General features: G+C 43.2%; 1 protein-coding gene across 1 annotated transcript; it reads right to left on the bottom strand.

Annotated features, from left to right (window-relative positions):
- Positions 1–590: 590 nt before the first annotated feature.
- On the bottom strand, positions 591–4,150 carry LOC113406062 (the record flags this gene model as incomplete). The annotated part of the gene is given in 3 exon segments (XM_026648307.1): positions 591–1,799; positions 2,625–3,499; positions 4,099–4,150. Coding segments are annotated over 3 exon segments (2,136 nt in total), but the record flags the coding sequence as incomplete, so codon positions are not given.
- Between the last annotated feature and the right edge of the window lie 11,207 nt (positions 4,151–15,357).

Consider the following 15,357-nt stretch of genomic DNA (forward strand, 5'->3'; position numbering starts at 1 on the left):
CACACAGAGACTAAACAACTTCCCCACAGTCACACAGGAAGTCTGTGATAGAAAAAAAGACTTGAACACAGGTCTCCCAGTACCCAGGCTAGTGTTCTAATCATTGGAAGATTCTTCCTCTCATTACGGTCTAAAAGTAGGAGGGGCAGAATGGGAAGAATATTTTTACATTACTGACACCAGTGCAGCAGAAATCTTGGTAGTCCATCGAGCCAATGATGACAAATCTGTGCAGATCATCAGTTGTTGGTCTTATGGTGTGCCCTCTGATGGCTATACAAGCCAATTCTAGAGGTGCACATTTTGCTGCAGATGGTACATGGGAAGTTCGCGATCAGTGGATTGTGCACTGCTGATGCTCTGTGACGTCGTTCGCGTGCCTCTTGTAGACGCCGGCAGCGGTCTTCCTCAAAGGCGATGCAGGTATTTCTGACTGTTGCACGCCACTGTGTTCTGTCACTGGCGGCTTCCTCAAGGTCCCTAGGTTTGATACTGCTGTACTGCAGATTGGCTTTGATGGTGTCCTTGTAACGTTTCCGTGGACGACCTATATGCCGGATGCCCTGGGAGAGCACACCATACAGAAGCTGGCGGAGGATTCTGTTGGCATCCATGCGGCTGACATGACCGGTCCAACGTAGCTGTGACTTCATGATCATCATTTCGATGCTTGTCATCTGGGCTCTCTCGAGGACCTCGAGATTGGGCACTTTGTCTTGCCAGCGGATCTTCATGATGTTACGGAGGCAGCGCATGTGAAATGCTTCGAACTGCTTGATGTGACGCCTATATAGTGTCCATGTTTCGCACCCGTACAAAAGAGATGAAAGAACAACAGCTCTGTACACAAGCAGTTTTGTTGACATCCGGATGTTATGGTGATTTAAAACTTTGACACGCAGACAGCCAAGTGCCTGGCTTGCATTGGATATTCGTGCATTGATCTCATTATCCAGTGATCCATCACTGGATATGACACTACCCAGATATTTAAAGTTCTCCACTACTTTCAGCTGAGTGCCGTCGATGGAGATACTCGGGACAGAAGCATTTGATCCAGGTGCAGATTGATGGAGAACTTCTGTCTTTCCGAGGCTGATAGTTAGTCCAAAAAGTTGCGAGGCCTCAGCAAACTTGTTGACAATGTGCTGAAGATCATTTTCAGTGTGAGCCATGAGGGCACAGTTGTCAGCAAAGAGTGCCTCAAGAAGGAGTTTCTGCACTGTCTTAGTCTTTGCATTCAGGCGACAGAGGTCAAAAAGTGAACCATCGTGCCGGTATTTCAAGTATATACCTTGGTCCAGATCTTTCACTGCATGGTTAAGGACACATGCAAAGAACAGGTTAAATAGGACAGGAGCGAGAACACATCCTTGTTTCACGCCGTTGGTGATGTTAAAGGGGGCTGATGTGGCTCCATCAGACAATACTTCGCCTGTCATGCTGTCATGAAAAAGGCGTATAATCTGGGCAAATTTTCTTGGGCAGCCAAGTCATGTTAGAATGGTCCAAAGGGCTTCCCTGTTGACGGTATCAAACACCTTTGTCAGATCTATGAAGACAGCACACAGGTGCATGTTCTGTTCAATGCACTTCTCTTGTATTTGTCTGACAGCAAACACCATGTCGACTGTGCTCCGGCCAGGTCGAAAACCACATTGACTTTCAGGTAGATTTGCCTCGGAAATACTGGCTATTAGGCGGCTCAAGATGATGCGGGCGATGATCTTCCCTCCAACAGAGAGGAGGGATATGCCTCTATAGTTTCCACATGCTGCTTTGCTGCCTTTGTTCTTGAAAAGAGAGACAATAGTAGCATCGTGAAGGTCCTGTGGTATGTTTTCATCCTCCCAGATGTTGATGATCACGCTGTGGAATGCTGCTAGTGCTGCTGGACCTGCTGCTTTATAACTCTCTCCTGGTATCCCATCTTTTCCAGGAGCTTTCCCTGAACTCATCTGGCTAACAGCTTTCTTAATCTCATCTATAGTAGGCGGAAAGTCAAGATCTGTCAGAGCAGGTTGTTGTGGAATTTCATTAAGGACAATATTATTCACAGTTGATGGTCTATTGAGAAGGTTGCTAAAGTGTTCTCGCCATCTTTCGTTGATGCCTTCTTTATCTTTAATCAGCATTGTGTTGTCTAATGAGAGCAATGGGGTGGTCCTTGGTTTAAAGGGTCCATAGACAGTCTTAATAGCACTGAAGAACATCTTTAAGTTGTGGGTCTCAGCATAGTGCTCAATTTCTTTGGCTTTGCTCTCCCACCAGTTATCTTGTATCTGACGGAGGTCTTTCTGTGTTTTGCTCTGAAGGTACTTGAAATGGTCCCGCTTAGAGACTGAGGAGGGGTCATTCTGCCATTCGATAAAGGCTTTTCTCTTTACTTCCAGTGCTGAGCATATTTCTTCTTGGTTCTCATCAAACCAATCCTGATGTGTTCTTTTCTTTGGTCCAAGAGATGTTATTGCTGTGTCAGTCACTATCTGCTTGAACTGGTCCCACTTTGCGGTTATAGTACCGATCAGTTGTCCGTGGGATGTCAATTTGTCATCAACACTCTTCTGGAATTTGTTGAAACATTGAGCATCCTTCAGTTTGGCTATATTGAAAGCAGGTCGCACATGCTTAGGGCGTCTGTGGCGAGAAGGAACGATGTAGAGTTGAAGAGACGTCATGACTAATCTGTGATCTGTCCAGCACTCTGCGCCTCGTATTACTCTGGTAATCAGTACGTCTCGGATGTCTCGCCTTCTAACAATGGCATAATCTATCAGATGCCACTGTTTGGACCTAGGGTGCATCCACGTCGTTTTGTATTTGTCCGCTTGTCGGAACAGAGTGTTGGTAATGGTCAGGTCATTTTCAGAACAAAGACTCAAAAGGAGTAGTCCATTACTGTTCCTTTTGCCTACACCATGTGGCCCGATTACTCCTTTCCAGTTCTCGCTGTCAGCCCTGACTTGGGCATTGAAATCTCCAAGTAGGAGTAGTTTATCTGTTACAGGTGTGGCCTTGATCAGTCTGTCGAGATCTTCATAGAATTGTTCCTTTGAGTTGTCAGAGCATGTTAAAGTGGGTGCATATGCACTGATGATGGTGACATGATGTTTGGCATTTAGTGGGAAGCATAGCTTCAGCAATCTTTCATTGATACCCACTGGAAGATCTGGGAGTTGATGCATCAATAAGGTTTTTATTGCCAGACCAACTCCGTGTATTCTGTCCTCTGTCTCAGTCTTACCCTTCCAGAAGAAGGTATAACCACCTCCTGGTTCACTCAAGAAACCTTCCCCGGGCAATCTTGTTTCACTTAATGCCGCTATATCGATGTTGTAGCGGACTAGTTCTCGAGCAATGAGGGCTGTCCTTCTCTCAGGTCTTGCAACAGCTTCTCGATCCATGAGGGTACGAACATTCCATACACCAATGGTAAGTTTTCTCACATTTTTCTTTTGGTTTCGGCCACAGATTGGGTTGAACTGCCAGCCGCGGCTTGCTGGCCAGTTGTTGTAGGGCAGGCAATTTTTAGGCCACCTTTTCTAGGCCCCCCTCCCTTACTAGGGTGAGCAGTGCTGTCCTGAAGAGGACTGCTCAGATGCCTGGGATGCTGCCGGGCAACTCTGCTGCCCCAAGTACAGAGCTGGACGACCACCTATCCACAGGCTGCCTGCATGCAGGAATGGGACTACAACTCCCAGTGATAACCTCCATCTGTCACTTTGCCCCTACCCCATTGCCGCAGGACTTGGGTAGTATGATGATGATGTTTGGTGATTTGCACAGGACCTGTGCGTGAAAGCTTTTTAAGTGGTAGAGCCATTGCATGGGAGCAATCTCACTCTCTCGACCTTAGAAGCCAGACACCAATGGTACGAAAAATCGTCACAACTGGTAACTTCTTTGGTTGCAGTGGATGGCCTTGATGTCTTTCATGCCGTGTCAAGTCCTTCGCTTTCCACAAAGCGTTGCAGAACCGCCTTCTTGGCCGTTGGATCTTAGTGATCTCTTTCGCCCAGTCCTCCGGAGCTGACGTCGCATGCGGGGTAGGCATATCCCAAATTCACTGAGGGTTTGAGTCCCATCAGTTACACCCACCTGGTTTGGCCGGCCTGTCGAAGCTGTTGCCCGGGGTGTGGCCGCTGCGCATGCTGCAGCTACTTGGAGCCACCGGTGAGAGCTGAGTGACAGGTGGGGACCAAAGTGGACGGACTACCCCCAAAGGGTACGACAAGTCCCCCCATCAGAGGTACTACCCCTCCCTGGCCACCCCATACACCCTGCAGCAGAAATATTGTCCAAATAAATGTACATCTGACATAGTGTGTTTGCTTGGACGTTAACAGCTGAGCTGATATGCCACCATATCCTCACATGTCATTTCTAACCAAGCCCCTTGACATAGCCTGTTCTTCACATTAATGCCAGTTGCTGTGGCATGATGTCTCTCTCAAGCAGACTGTTTGTTTCAATTCATATTACTTCGTACCGCTTTAGTTTATTGTCTCAGTTTAAATCTCCATTCAAATGAGCATGTTGGGGGGAGAAACACAAATGCTTATTCACCAAGCGGTTTCCTTAGGTTCTTAGAAGTCTAATTATGATATGAAAAAATGATTTCCAACTTTGCAGATGATACTAAGCTGGAAAAGAATAAAAGCAAATGAGGAATAATTAGGTAGTGCAGCCAGATATAAAAGCATTTAAATCATTTTATATTCTTGGAATAATAGATAGCAAAATGCAGGGCTGCACAAATAAATTGAGAATAATTAGCCTTACCTCACAGAATGAAAACCTGGAATCTGTATAAAAAGGAAAAGGGGCTACAGCACACTGGGCAAAGTGAAAGTTAGACTGGGCTACTAAAAAATGTGAGTAAGGGTATCTTACTTTGTAAATGGTCTCTGACTTCAATGCGCCTCCACCTGGAGTAAGATACCACTTTGTGTGAGCATGTGTATTACAAAGGGAAAGGTTAAACATTATATAGTCTAAGAAGGAAAATTATTTGCATCACCGTAGAACCTAGGAACCCTTGTCGTGGACCAGGACTCCACTGTGCTAGGTGCTGTACAAACTCAGAACAAAAAAAAAATCCCTGCCCCAAAAAGCTTACAATCTACGGCTGTCTACTCTACAGTTTATGTCGGCAGGGCCGGCTTTAGGCTGATTCCACCGATTCCCCTGAATTGGGCCCCGCCCCAAGAGGGCCCCGCGCAGATCGGGCAGTGTCCCTGCCTGAAGCAAAGCTCCGTGGCTCTCCCGGAAGCAGCAGCTCTTGCTGCTAGGCAAAGAGAGACGCTGGCCGGCAGGGGGCTGAGGCAGAGGCAGCAGCGGCTGTTGCAGGTCAGGAGGGGGGAGGGGAGGAGAAGGCACATGTGCTTTGCAGCCTTCCCTCCCTTCTCCCCAGAACTCACCTGGAGGAGACACCTAGGGGGCTTCCGGTCCGGTGGGAGACAGGAATCTCTGCAGTGGACCTCACTCACCTTAGCAGCTGCTCGGGCTTCGGTCGGTGAGTGTTTGACCCCGTGATTCCCCATAGGTTTGTAATATTGGGTTGGTTTTGTGGTTTTCGGTGGTGTTGCTGTTTGAGGGTGAGTCTGTGCCTGCCTGTGTCTGTTTCAAAACTAAACTCGGGATCATGTAACCCAGGAAGAAAGCCCCGAGCCAGTACTTAGTGCTGTGAATTCCAGGTGAGAGAGAGAGAGGGAGGTTTGGAGGAGGAAATCAAATACATCAGGAGGGGAGAATGCGAAAGGTCTGCAACACGGCAGGCTGAGACTTTTATCTCTCCCTTCTCCCCCGAGAGAGGGGAAACTGAGGCACGGAGTGATCTGATTCCCCTCCCCAAATTATTTTGCAAAGGAGGGGGACGGGGGGCTCCTATGCAAACCAGTTCCCTTTCCATCAACTCTGCTTCCCCTGCTGCAAGACCACTGTAGGGGCTCTTGGTGCAGAGTGGTCGCAAAACAGGGGTGAATTTAGCGGGGGGGGGGTCCGGTTGAAATCCCACCCGATGCAGCCACACAGAACCTCTGGCGGCGCTAGGAGAGGCCAGGAGTGGAAGCAGGTGGCCCGGGGGTGAGGGGACATTTGCCCTCAGTCCTGGGCTCTGGGATGGACTAGACTGGATGGGTGGTGGGTTCAGTCTAGTCTTCCAGCCCGTTGCTCTCGCTGGGGTTTGTGGTTTTCATCTGGCTCCACCGAAAAGATCAAACAAGCCCAGTAGAAAAGGGGGGTGAGAGAGGCGGAAAGGGGTTTGTAAGGGGTTAAAGTGACCCATCAATGAAAGAGTAAAACCAGAGTTTGACTGGGTTTCCCCCCAGCCACCACTCCTGCAAACACTGGGCAAGGGGCAGCCCCATCCCCCACCGAGGCTATGGTGAGGGGCAGCAGGGGAGGAAGGAAGCCACATGTGATGGCAGTCCCCTCCCCCCCAGCACCCACCACCCCCTCTCCGGCCCCCAAACTCTGTCCCAGAGCCTGCACCCACCCCTTCGCACTCCCTCCCAGAGCCTGCACCCCTCCACCCATCCTGCACCCCACACCGTGCCCCAGCCCGGAGCCTGCACCCAAACTCTGTCCCACTCAGCCTTGGGCAAAGCTCTCCTTGGCTGGCTCCCAGCCCCTCTCCAAGGGTTGCAGCTGTCTGGAAGTGCCTGCCTTCCACACCTTCCTCATTCACACCTCATTCATTCAACAGGTCAATTGATTACAAAGTGGGGGGAAGATCTTATTCTACTTCTAGCAAAAAGACATTTTTCTTTTACCTTAATTATACTACCTTAGGGGCCAGCTATAACATTACCAAGGTTCAATACAAAGTCATATAAAAGTTATACAAAAATGCATAATGCAGAGATTTATCTTCAACTGCACTGATTGACTGCTGTGTGCAGTAACATAGTGACCCCTGGGTCTTTGAATGAGGCTTTATACTTGGGGGGGGGGGCGAGCGGCGAGTGGGTGGGCAAGCGGCGGGTGGGCAAAGAGGCAAGCAGTGAGCCAGCAGAGGTTCTAGGGGCAGGCATGGGGGTTTCTGGCAGGGGAGGGAGAAGGTGAAAGGAGGTAAGTGGTGGGTGGGGGACTGACTAGGAGGGACACAGCAAGCCAGCAGGGGGCTAGGGGGTGAAGAGGGGTGTGATGGTGGGGCTGAGCGGGGAGGGGTCGGGTCCTATTTTACTGCTGTGATCTGGTCACCCTATGTCACCCCCCCCCAAAACCTTCCTTTTCTTCCTTTTCGGCCCACAGCTGTTTCAGCGAGGTGGCGCTGGGGAAGCAGGGTTTGTTTCCGTGGCCCGGGAGGCGCTGGGGGGGGGAGGAGGGCACAATTTTATATTAATAAGGAAATATTTTATAAATTTTAATAAAATAAACATTATTGAAGAAAATCAGTTGTACAACTATCAAAACATGAATTATTTTCCTAATATGAAAGTGAAAATCAGCTAATTAATATATGACGCAATGTATGTAATATATAATTTTGTTATTATTTATATAGTCATGGAAAGTAAATAATACATGGAAGAAATGAAAGGGTTCTTTTTAAGTGGCTTTTTTTTTTAGTCATCCCTGCTGGGGCCCCGTCGAAACTGTTCGAATTGGGCCCCGCACTTCCTAAAGCCGGCCCTGTATGTCGGCATAATTTGTGTTGCTCGGCAGTGTGAATAAACCACCTTGCTGAGTAATATAAGTTATGTCGACATAAGCACTTGTGTGCACAGCATTATGTTGGCAGGAGAACTTCTCACACAGACATAGCTTCTAGCGCTCACAGAGGATACAGCATCTTCATCAGATGTGCTGCAGCACTGTACATGTAAACTTGGCCTAAGTATAGGACAACAGTCAATAGATGGATAGAGACAGACAGAGCAGTACAACAAAATAATGGCTTGACTTGGCTTCTATTACCTAGAAGTTTAGAATGCACATTTTTTTCCCCCTATGATTTTTCTCCCCATTAACTAGAGTTTAATGCATCTCACTATACCATCTCCATTCTTAAGTTAATGCAAGTGAATTGAAAGTTGAGGGGGAATGCTCTCCCCTTTCTGCAAATGTCAGTGCATTAACTAACACCAATATTAATTGGCGGTACCTGTGCATTTTTCAAACGCAAACCCGACTTACAGAAATCCAGACTTACGGAAAAAGTCCCGTAAGCTTTTTTTTTTGGCGCGTAACTGTCGGAGATACGTTCCCGACTTACGCAAAATTCGACTTGCGCAAGGCATTCCGGAACGGAACGTTTGCGTAAGTCGGGGAACTTCTGTATAAGCCTTTACACATTTACAGGAGAGGTGGAAGAGATTCTGAATTTCAAACTTTTCAGCTGCCTTCCTTCTCAGAGGGCTGTGGTTTTGGGTATGAAGTATTCCTTTAAATTTGGAGTTGTCTCTGCTTAAAGGGAAGGTGGAGGAAAACAGGTGAGCACATAGAACATTAATGACAGAATTAAAGCCATTGTGTGGGACCCTCAATGTTGCCAAACACAGAATGTTGTTTTTTAAACAAATAAACAAACAAAACCACTCTCTCTAAAAGAATGAGCTTTTAAAAAAAATCGTCCAGTTTTACTACCAAATCTATAATCGTTCCTACTTTTACAATTGGATCAGCATGGGCAGACCTGTGTGCCTTCACAGAGCCCTATCGCGCTCCCTGTTGGGTACAAAGATTGATTTGTACAAACCTGAGTCTTTACTTTGTGAAAACATCACAGTTGCAGCTGAAGCTCTTATTAATACTAGGGTTGTCAAAGGATTAAAAAAATAATTGCAATTAAACACGAGATTAAAAAAACAGTTGTGATTAATTGCAGTTTTAATCACACTGTTAAACAATGATAGAATACCAATTAAAATTTATTATAAATATTTTTCTATATTTTCAAATATATTTATTTTAATTACAACACAATACAAAGTACAGTGCTCACTTTATATTATATTTTATTACAAATATTTGCACTGTAAAAAAGATTTTTTAAAAAGTGCAATGTACAAGTCAAAGGATGGAGGGGCATACGAATGTTGAGCACATCTGGCACATAAATACCTTGCAACGCTGCCTACAACAGTGCCATGGCAAATGCCTGTTCTCACTTTCAGGAGACACTTAAATAAGAAGCGGGCAGCATTATTTCCTATAAATGTAAACAAATTTGTTTGTCCTAGCGATTGGCTGAGTAAGAAGTAGGACTGAGTGGACTTGTAGGCTCTAAAGTTTTACATACTTTTGTTTTTGAGTGCAGTTATGTAAAAAAAATAATTCTACATTTGTAAGTTGCACTTTCACAGTAAAGAGATTGCACTACAGTACCTGTATGAGGTGAATTGAGAAATATTATTTGTCTATCTTTTTTACAGTGCAAATACTTGTAATAAAAATAGTTATATAAAGTGAGCACTGTACACTTTGTATTGTGTTGTAATTGAAATCAATATATTTGAAAATGTAGAAAAACATCCAAAAATATTTACAATAAATTTAAATTGGTATTCTATTATTAACAGTGCAATTAATCATGACTTTAATTTAATCAATTTGTTCTGCATTAATCACTTAAATTAACTGCGATTAATTGACCACCCTAATTAATGCACATTTTTTTCTTGAAATCCTTAGTTCGGAGTGGGCCTGCATATATGAATTACTAGTCATCTTCCAAAATATAGTATATGAAAAGAGTTCCAAGCTTTCTACATACAGTAACTATTTCAGCATGAAATGTTTGCTCAATTTATGGCAGAGCACACACCATTCTTCTACATGGCAATATTTTATTTGTTTATTTCATTCAACATTTAAGTTTGGTTCTGCTAACCAATGAATTAATTCTAGTTCACAAACACTTTTACATTGCTGTAATATTAATAATATAGTGCTGTGCTATAAGATATTGTTTTCAGGCTGTCATAGTTAACTTTGGTAATATCTCCTTCCAGTAGAAGCCAGAAGCACTAACAAAAGTCAGCTTATTGGTACATGAGATCCATATATTAAAAGGTAATTTATCAGATTTTCTGAACAAGTGTGTCATTTTAGAACTACACTCAGGTGAATTGGGCCCATCCTGTTTTTGCAGGCAATGGACTCTAGACACAGCCTGTGTAAATTAAAGGATTGTGGCTCCGGGTGTCTTCGGCGGCACTGAAGCTTCATCGCCGAAATGCCGCTGAGGAAGACCCGCGGAGCGAGTGAAGGCCCCGCCGAAGTACCGCCGAAGACCTGGAGCGCCGCCCCGTCAATAAAAACGCCACAGCCGGTGGCACCTTTTTTTTTTCCGCTCCCCCTGTTCCCTCCACCTGCCTCCGCCCCTGGGCCCATATCCCTATTTCATGCAAGTCTCTGGTTCAGAATCAGCAGTAAGTTTATGTAACATCCTTCACTTAGGGAGAGATGATTTTAATGTTTTGGCACAAGGGATCTTGACCTTGTGACAGGGTGGCATGGGAGACAGTGTAAAGGTGCACGCTGGGAAGATTGACAGATAGATAAAGACTGGGATCACTGGCAGATTGGAAGTGAAAATCAACATCTTGGTAGAATATAAGAGATTATAGGTACACTTAACACAAGTGCTTAACTTTACGTCCCATTGGCTTCAAGTGTTCACAGGATCAGAGCCTTAGTTTCCATCTGAAGCTTTAAACTTACTGTCTACCATGCTCAGCAGTGATATCTCCTTATGATTTAAGAGCACTGTACAACAGATAAAAATGAGTGAGAATGACAAGGTGAGATTTAGAGAGACAAGGTGGGTGAGGTAATATCTTTTACTGGATCAACTTCTGGCAGCAGGACAAGCTTTTGAGTTTACACAGAGCTCTTCAGGTCACAACAACAATTTGTAATACACTTCACTCAACTTATTGATCTAGGTCTCTATGCAAAGTCTGTTACATTAAGAGCACAATTAAGCTAGCAGTTTAAACGGGAATGTCATACGCTGCTTGCCTGGGATGCTATACAAAAGTAAAATGCTTTTGGGAAAGTTGAGACATTAAAAATACTGATCCAAATTACGTAACGGTAAAAAGAACACACACTTCCAACTTTTTTGCTTTTTAGTGAAACATCAATCACAGAACATTGTCAATAGCACTATCAGTCCCTCGAGTTTGACTCAGTAATACATCATGGAAAATAAATATGGTTCTCCATTGTTATTAAGGAGATTGTGAAATCAATCCTACAAGGATTATTCTTTGTTTGGAACTTTCCTGCATACTGTATGTATGTATTATAACAGTGGGAAATTTTAGTATAGCCCCACTAACTGCACCTAGAGAAATAAATTATGTCATTCTGATATTTTTGCATGCACTTATGAATCTCTAGACAGCACAAAATTTAAAAGCACAAAACAATAATTGTAAACCTATCAAAGGTATTAAAAGAACAAACAACTCTAGAAAAACCTCAACCCCAGTACTGCAATTTTTTTTACACGTAGGCCTTTTGGGAAGATTTTACGGTACTTTTAGAACATTAAGAACATATTTTAAAAACTTAAGTTAACGCTATGTCTAAGCAACCATTGCAAAAGTATGGAAGTGAACCATGAAGACGAGGGAGATAAATATTCCAGAGTTCTTAAATATACTCATAAAATACTGCATTCCATATTCCAAAAATAAGCTTAACTCTGGCTCTGTAGCCTCAACTCAGCTTTTATAGTTTACTGTTATTGTTTTTAGACTGTAATGTTTGTTGGTATGCATACACAGTAGCACCCTGAACTTAAAGTAGCAAAGTTATTAATTTCTTTTTCTTTTTTTTTTTAATATAAACTAGTGAGGAGCAAGTGCCTCCTGTTTCCTCACTTCTCCTGTACAGTACAGTGAAGGAGCTCCAAAGGGTACCCTGTTCCCCCAGCACATTCCTCTCCTGACCCTCAACAAACACACATATAGAACCAGACCCCATTTGCTCAACAGAAGTACACCAATTCCCCTGCCAGGAGGGATTTCCACAACCACGCAGGAGGGGACAGGATTTACTTCACTGAGAAAATCTAATCAGATACAATACTAAAAATGTGAATTCACTGATAAAATATCTTCCTAATGCATTATTTATAGAAAATGTTCTCTCTCTCACTGTAATTTATTAGACAGAATGAATGTCCCTTTTCAAGGTCAAATTCTGCAAATTTGCAGTCCAAAACTCCTCTGCAAGTTGTTTGCAAAATCACCATAAATCTGATTATCCGTTGGTGAAAGGATGAGTCCTACAACATGTACTTTTGGATATGCTTTGAGGCCTACACCCAACAAAGCACTTAAGCATACACTTAACTGGAAGCATGTGAGTAGTTCCATGCTTTGCTGGACTGAGGCCTTACTCCCCAAGGTTTCAGATGTTTTACAGTAGTACCTTAAAATATTACTCCTCTTTCTACAACCCATTCCCTACAGCAACCCTACTACTAACCTTATAACTCCTTCTCCTAAACATAATATAAACATTTCATTATCCCTTGTTCAATAGCCCTGTTGTCTAGCGCACACATTCTTCTGCACTCTAATACTGGAAGTCATACTTTCAGTGGAGCAAGTTTTCTTTGTTTTGAGGAGGGAAAAAAGAAGTCTTTTTGGGGGGGAAACACCTCTAACAAGCATTCTCCAATAAAAATCAAACTATTTCTCAGAACACTGTTATTGGTAAAATGTCTGAGGCCTTAGCTGAAATGCTTTGTGATTGTGTTTCCAGCAACTACTCTTGAGGATGGTAGTTAAATTCCCAGAGATGCTAGTCAGGTCAAGAATTGCAGCTGCTCTAATAATCAGCCCATGAAGGTTTCTTTTTCAGAGCAGATGCTCCCAAAAGAGCAAACTCTCACAAATGGTATTTGTGAGGAGCATACGCAGCACTGGACACTACAGCAGTATATTCCCATCAAAGTTCATGGGAATTAAGCACATGCTCTAAATTAAGCAGATGCTGAAGTGATTTCTTAAATCAGGGACATATAGCACTGTACCATGGGTGCTAATGCTACATTTCAGCATTTGTTCAAGCTGTGGATTTTTACTTATATGTGCCCTTCAAAAGGAACATGGAAGTAAACAAAGCCCATGTGGAAAAGTAAAATCTAGGGAAATAGGTCTTGATTCAGAAAGGTTATGCAGGAGGTCAAGCCAGATAGTATAGGAACTACAAAATCATAATAGAATAGCACTCATGACTGAATACAGGGATGTGCGGTTTAGAAATAAGGGTAAAGGTGTAGGGTAGCATTGTACATCAATGAAGCAGTATACTGTAAATAAATACAAAGTGATAGTATGGACAGAATCTGTTTGGGTCAAAATAACTTTGGGGAAGGATTATAAAAGAGGTTCTGCTGGGATAATAGTAGGGGTCTGCTACAGACCCTTGGATCAGATTCAAATATGGATAGTGATCTTTTTAATATTACTAGAGGCACAAACACTTTTGGGAATAGTGGGAGACTAACCTCCTGGGTACAGGTTAGAGAATAAATGCTACTAATACTAGTAGGGCCCACTTATTCCTGGATGTGATAGATAACTGTTTTCTTCATCGAATCACCACTGAACCAACCAGAAGTGATGCAATTTTAGACTTGGTTTTGGTAAGCAGTGAGTACCTCATAGAAGAGCTGATTCTAGGAAATAATCTTGGGTCAAGCAACCACAAGTTGATTCAGTTTAAATTGGATGGAAGAATGATCAACACCAAGTCATCAACTCTGGTTTTTTATTTGAAAAGGTCAGAACTAGAGAAATTAAGGGAACTAGAAAAATAAGTCAATTGCACTAAAGACTCCAGGCTTGGAATTTCTTCACATCAACTATACAAAACTATCTGAAATTTGCACCCTAAGCAAGGGGAAAAACTTGTAGGGAAAGGCTCGGCAACCCAGCTGGATGAATAACCACCTCAAAAAGATTATTAGGAGTAAGCAGAGAGCCTATAGGGAATGGAAAAAAGGCTGAGCAAAAAAAGCTACATTGTGTAGGTTAGAAAACGTAGGCATAAAGTGAGAATTGCTAAAAGTGAAGCTGAATTAGCTCTTGCCAAGAAAATTGAAATACATTATATTTAGTTATATAAATAAAAAGAGACTATGGAAGGATGTGGTTGGGCCTCCAGGCAGCATGGATGGGAAGAAGATTAAAGATAATCTCAATATGGGCCAAAAGCTAAATGAATACTTGGCCTCAGTTTTCAATAAGTATAATATGGAGTGTGTGCACGAATGCAAAGAGGCTGAAGGAAATGACAAGGAGTACTTGTGGCACCTTAGAGATTAACAAATTCATTTAAACAAGGACTCTTCATTGTTTTTGCTGATACAGACTAACACGTCTATCACTCTGAAACCTGAAGGAAATGAGTGTCTAGAAATGGAAGTCACCACATCTGAGGTGGGGAAAAAAAATGTAAAGAAATTAATGTGCTCAGATCTGGGGGAATGGATAATTTCCATCCCAGAATACTAAAAGAACTGGACATAAAATTGCTAGTCCAGTAGCAAGGATTTTTAATGAATCTATTTATGGGTAGTATCATATGACTGGAGAATAGCTAGGGATCCGGGCAATTACAGAGCTGTTAGTCTGACCTCACTAGTATGCAAGGCTTTGGAACAAATTGCAAAGGAAAGAATAATTAGATTCATAGAGATAAATGGTAAAGGGGATTAAATGCAAGATGGGTTTACCAAAGGTAGATCATGCCAGACTAACCTGATTTCTTTCTTTGACAATATAACTGTGTTTTTTAGATAAGGGAAGCGCAGTAGATCTAGCACACTTGGACTTTAGTAAAGCATTTGACGCGATAGCACATGGAAAATTATTAGTTAAATTAGGGAAGACGGGGATCCATACAAGCATTATAACATGGATAAGGAACTCGCTAATGGGGAGAAGGCAACAGGTTCTGCTGAAAGGTGAATTAGGGAGGTTATTAATGGAGTTTGTTTACATATGCATGGCTGCCTGCAGCTCCCAGTGGCCGCGGTTCACCGTTCCCGTATTAATGTTATTGTACATGGCACATGTAACACCTCATTTGAAATACTGTGTACAATTCTGGTCACCCATGTTCAAGAAAGATTAATGTAAACTGCAATAGGTGTAGGGAAGAGCTACTGGGATGATTAGGGGAACGAAGGGCCTATCTTATGAGAGGAGTCTGAAAGAGCTTGGCTTGTTTAGTCTGGCAAAAAGAAGGCTGAGGCGGATATAATTCCTCTCTATAAATACAGTAGGGGGGTAAATACAAGAGATGGTGAAGAGCTAATTAAGCTAAAGGACAATCTTGGCACAAGAACAAGCCATGAACAAATTCAGGCTGAAAATTAGAAGGTTT

This window comes from Terrapene carolina, unplaced genomic scaffold (genome assembly GCF_002925995.2).
Source record: "Terrapene carolina triunguis isolate 2854851 unplaced genomic scaffold, T_m_triunguis-2.0 Scaffold22, whole genome shotgun sequence".
Lineage (NCBI taxonomy): Eukaryota > Metazoa > Chordata > Testudines > Emydidae > Terrapene > Terrapene triunguis.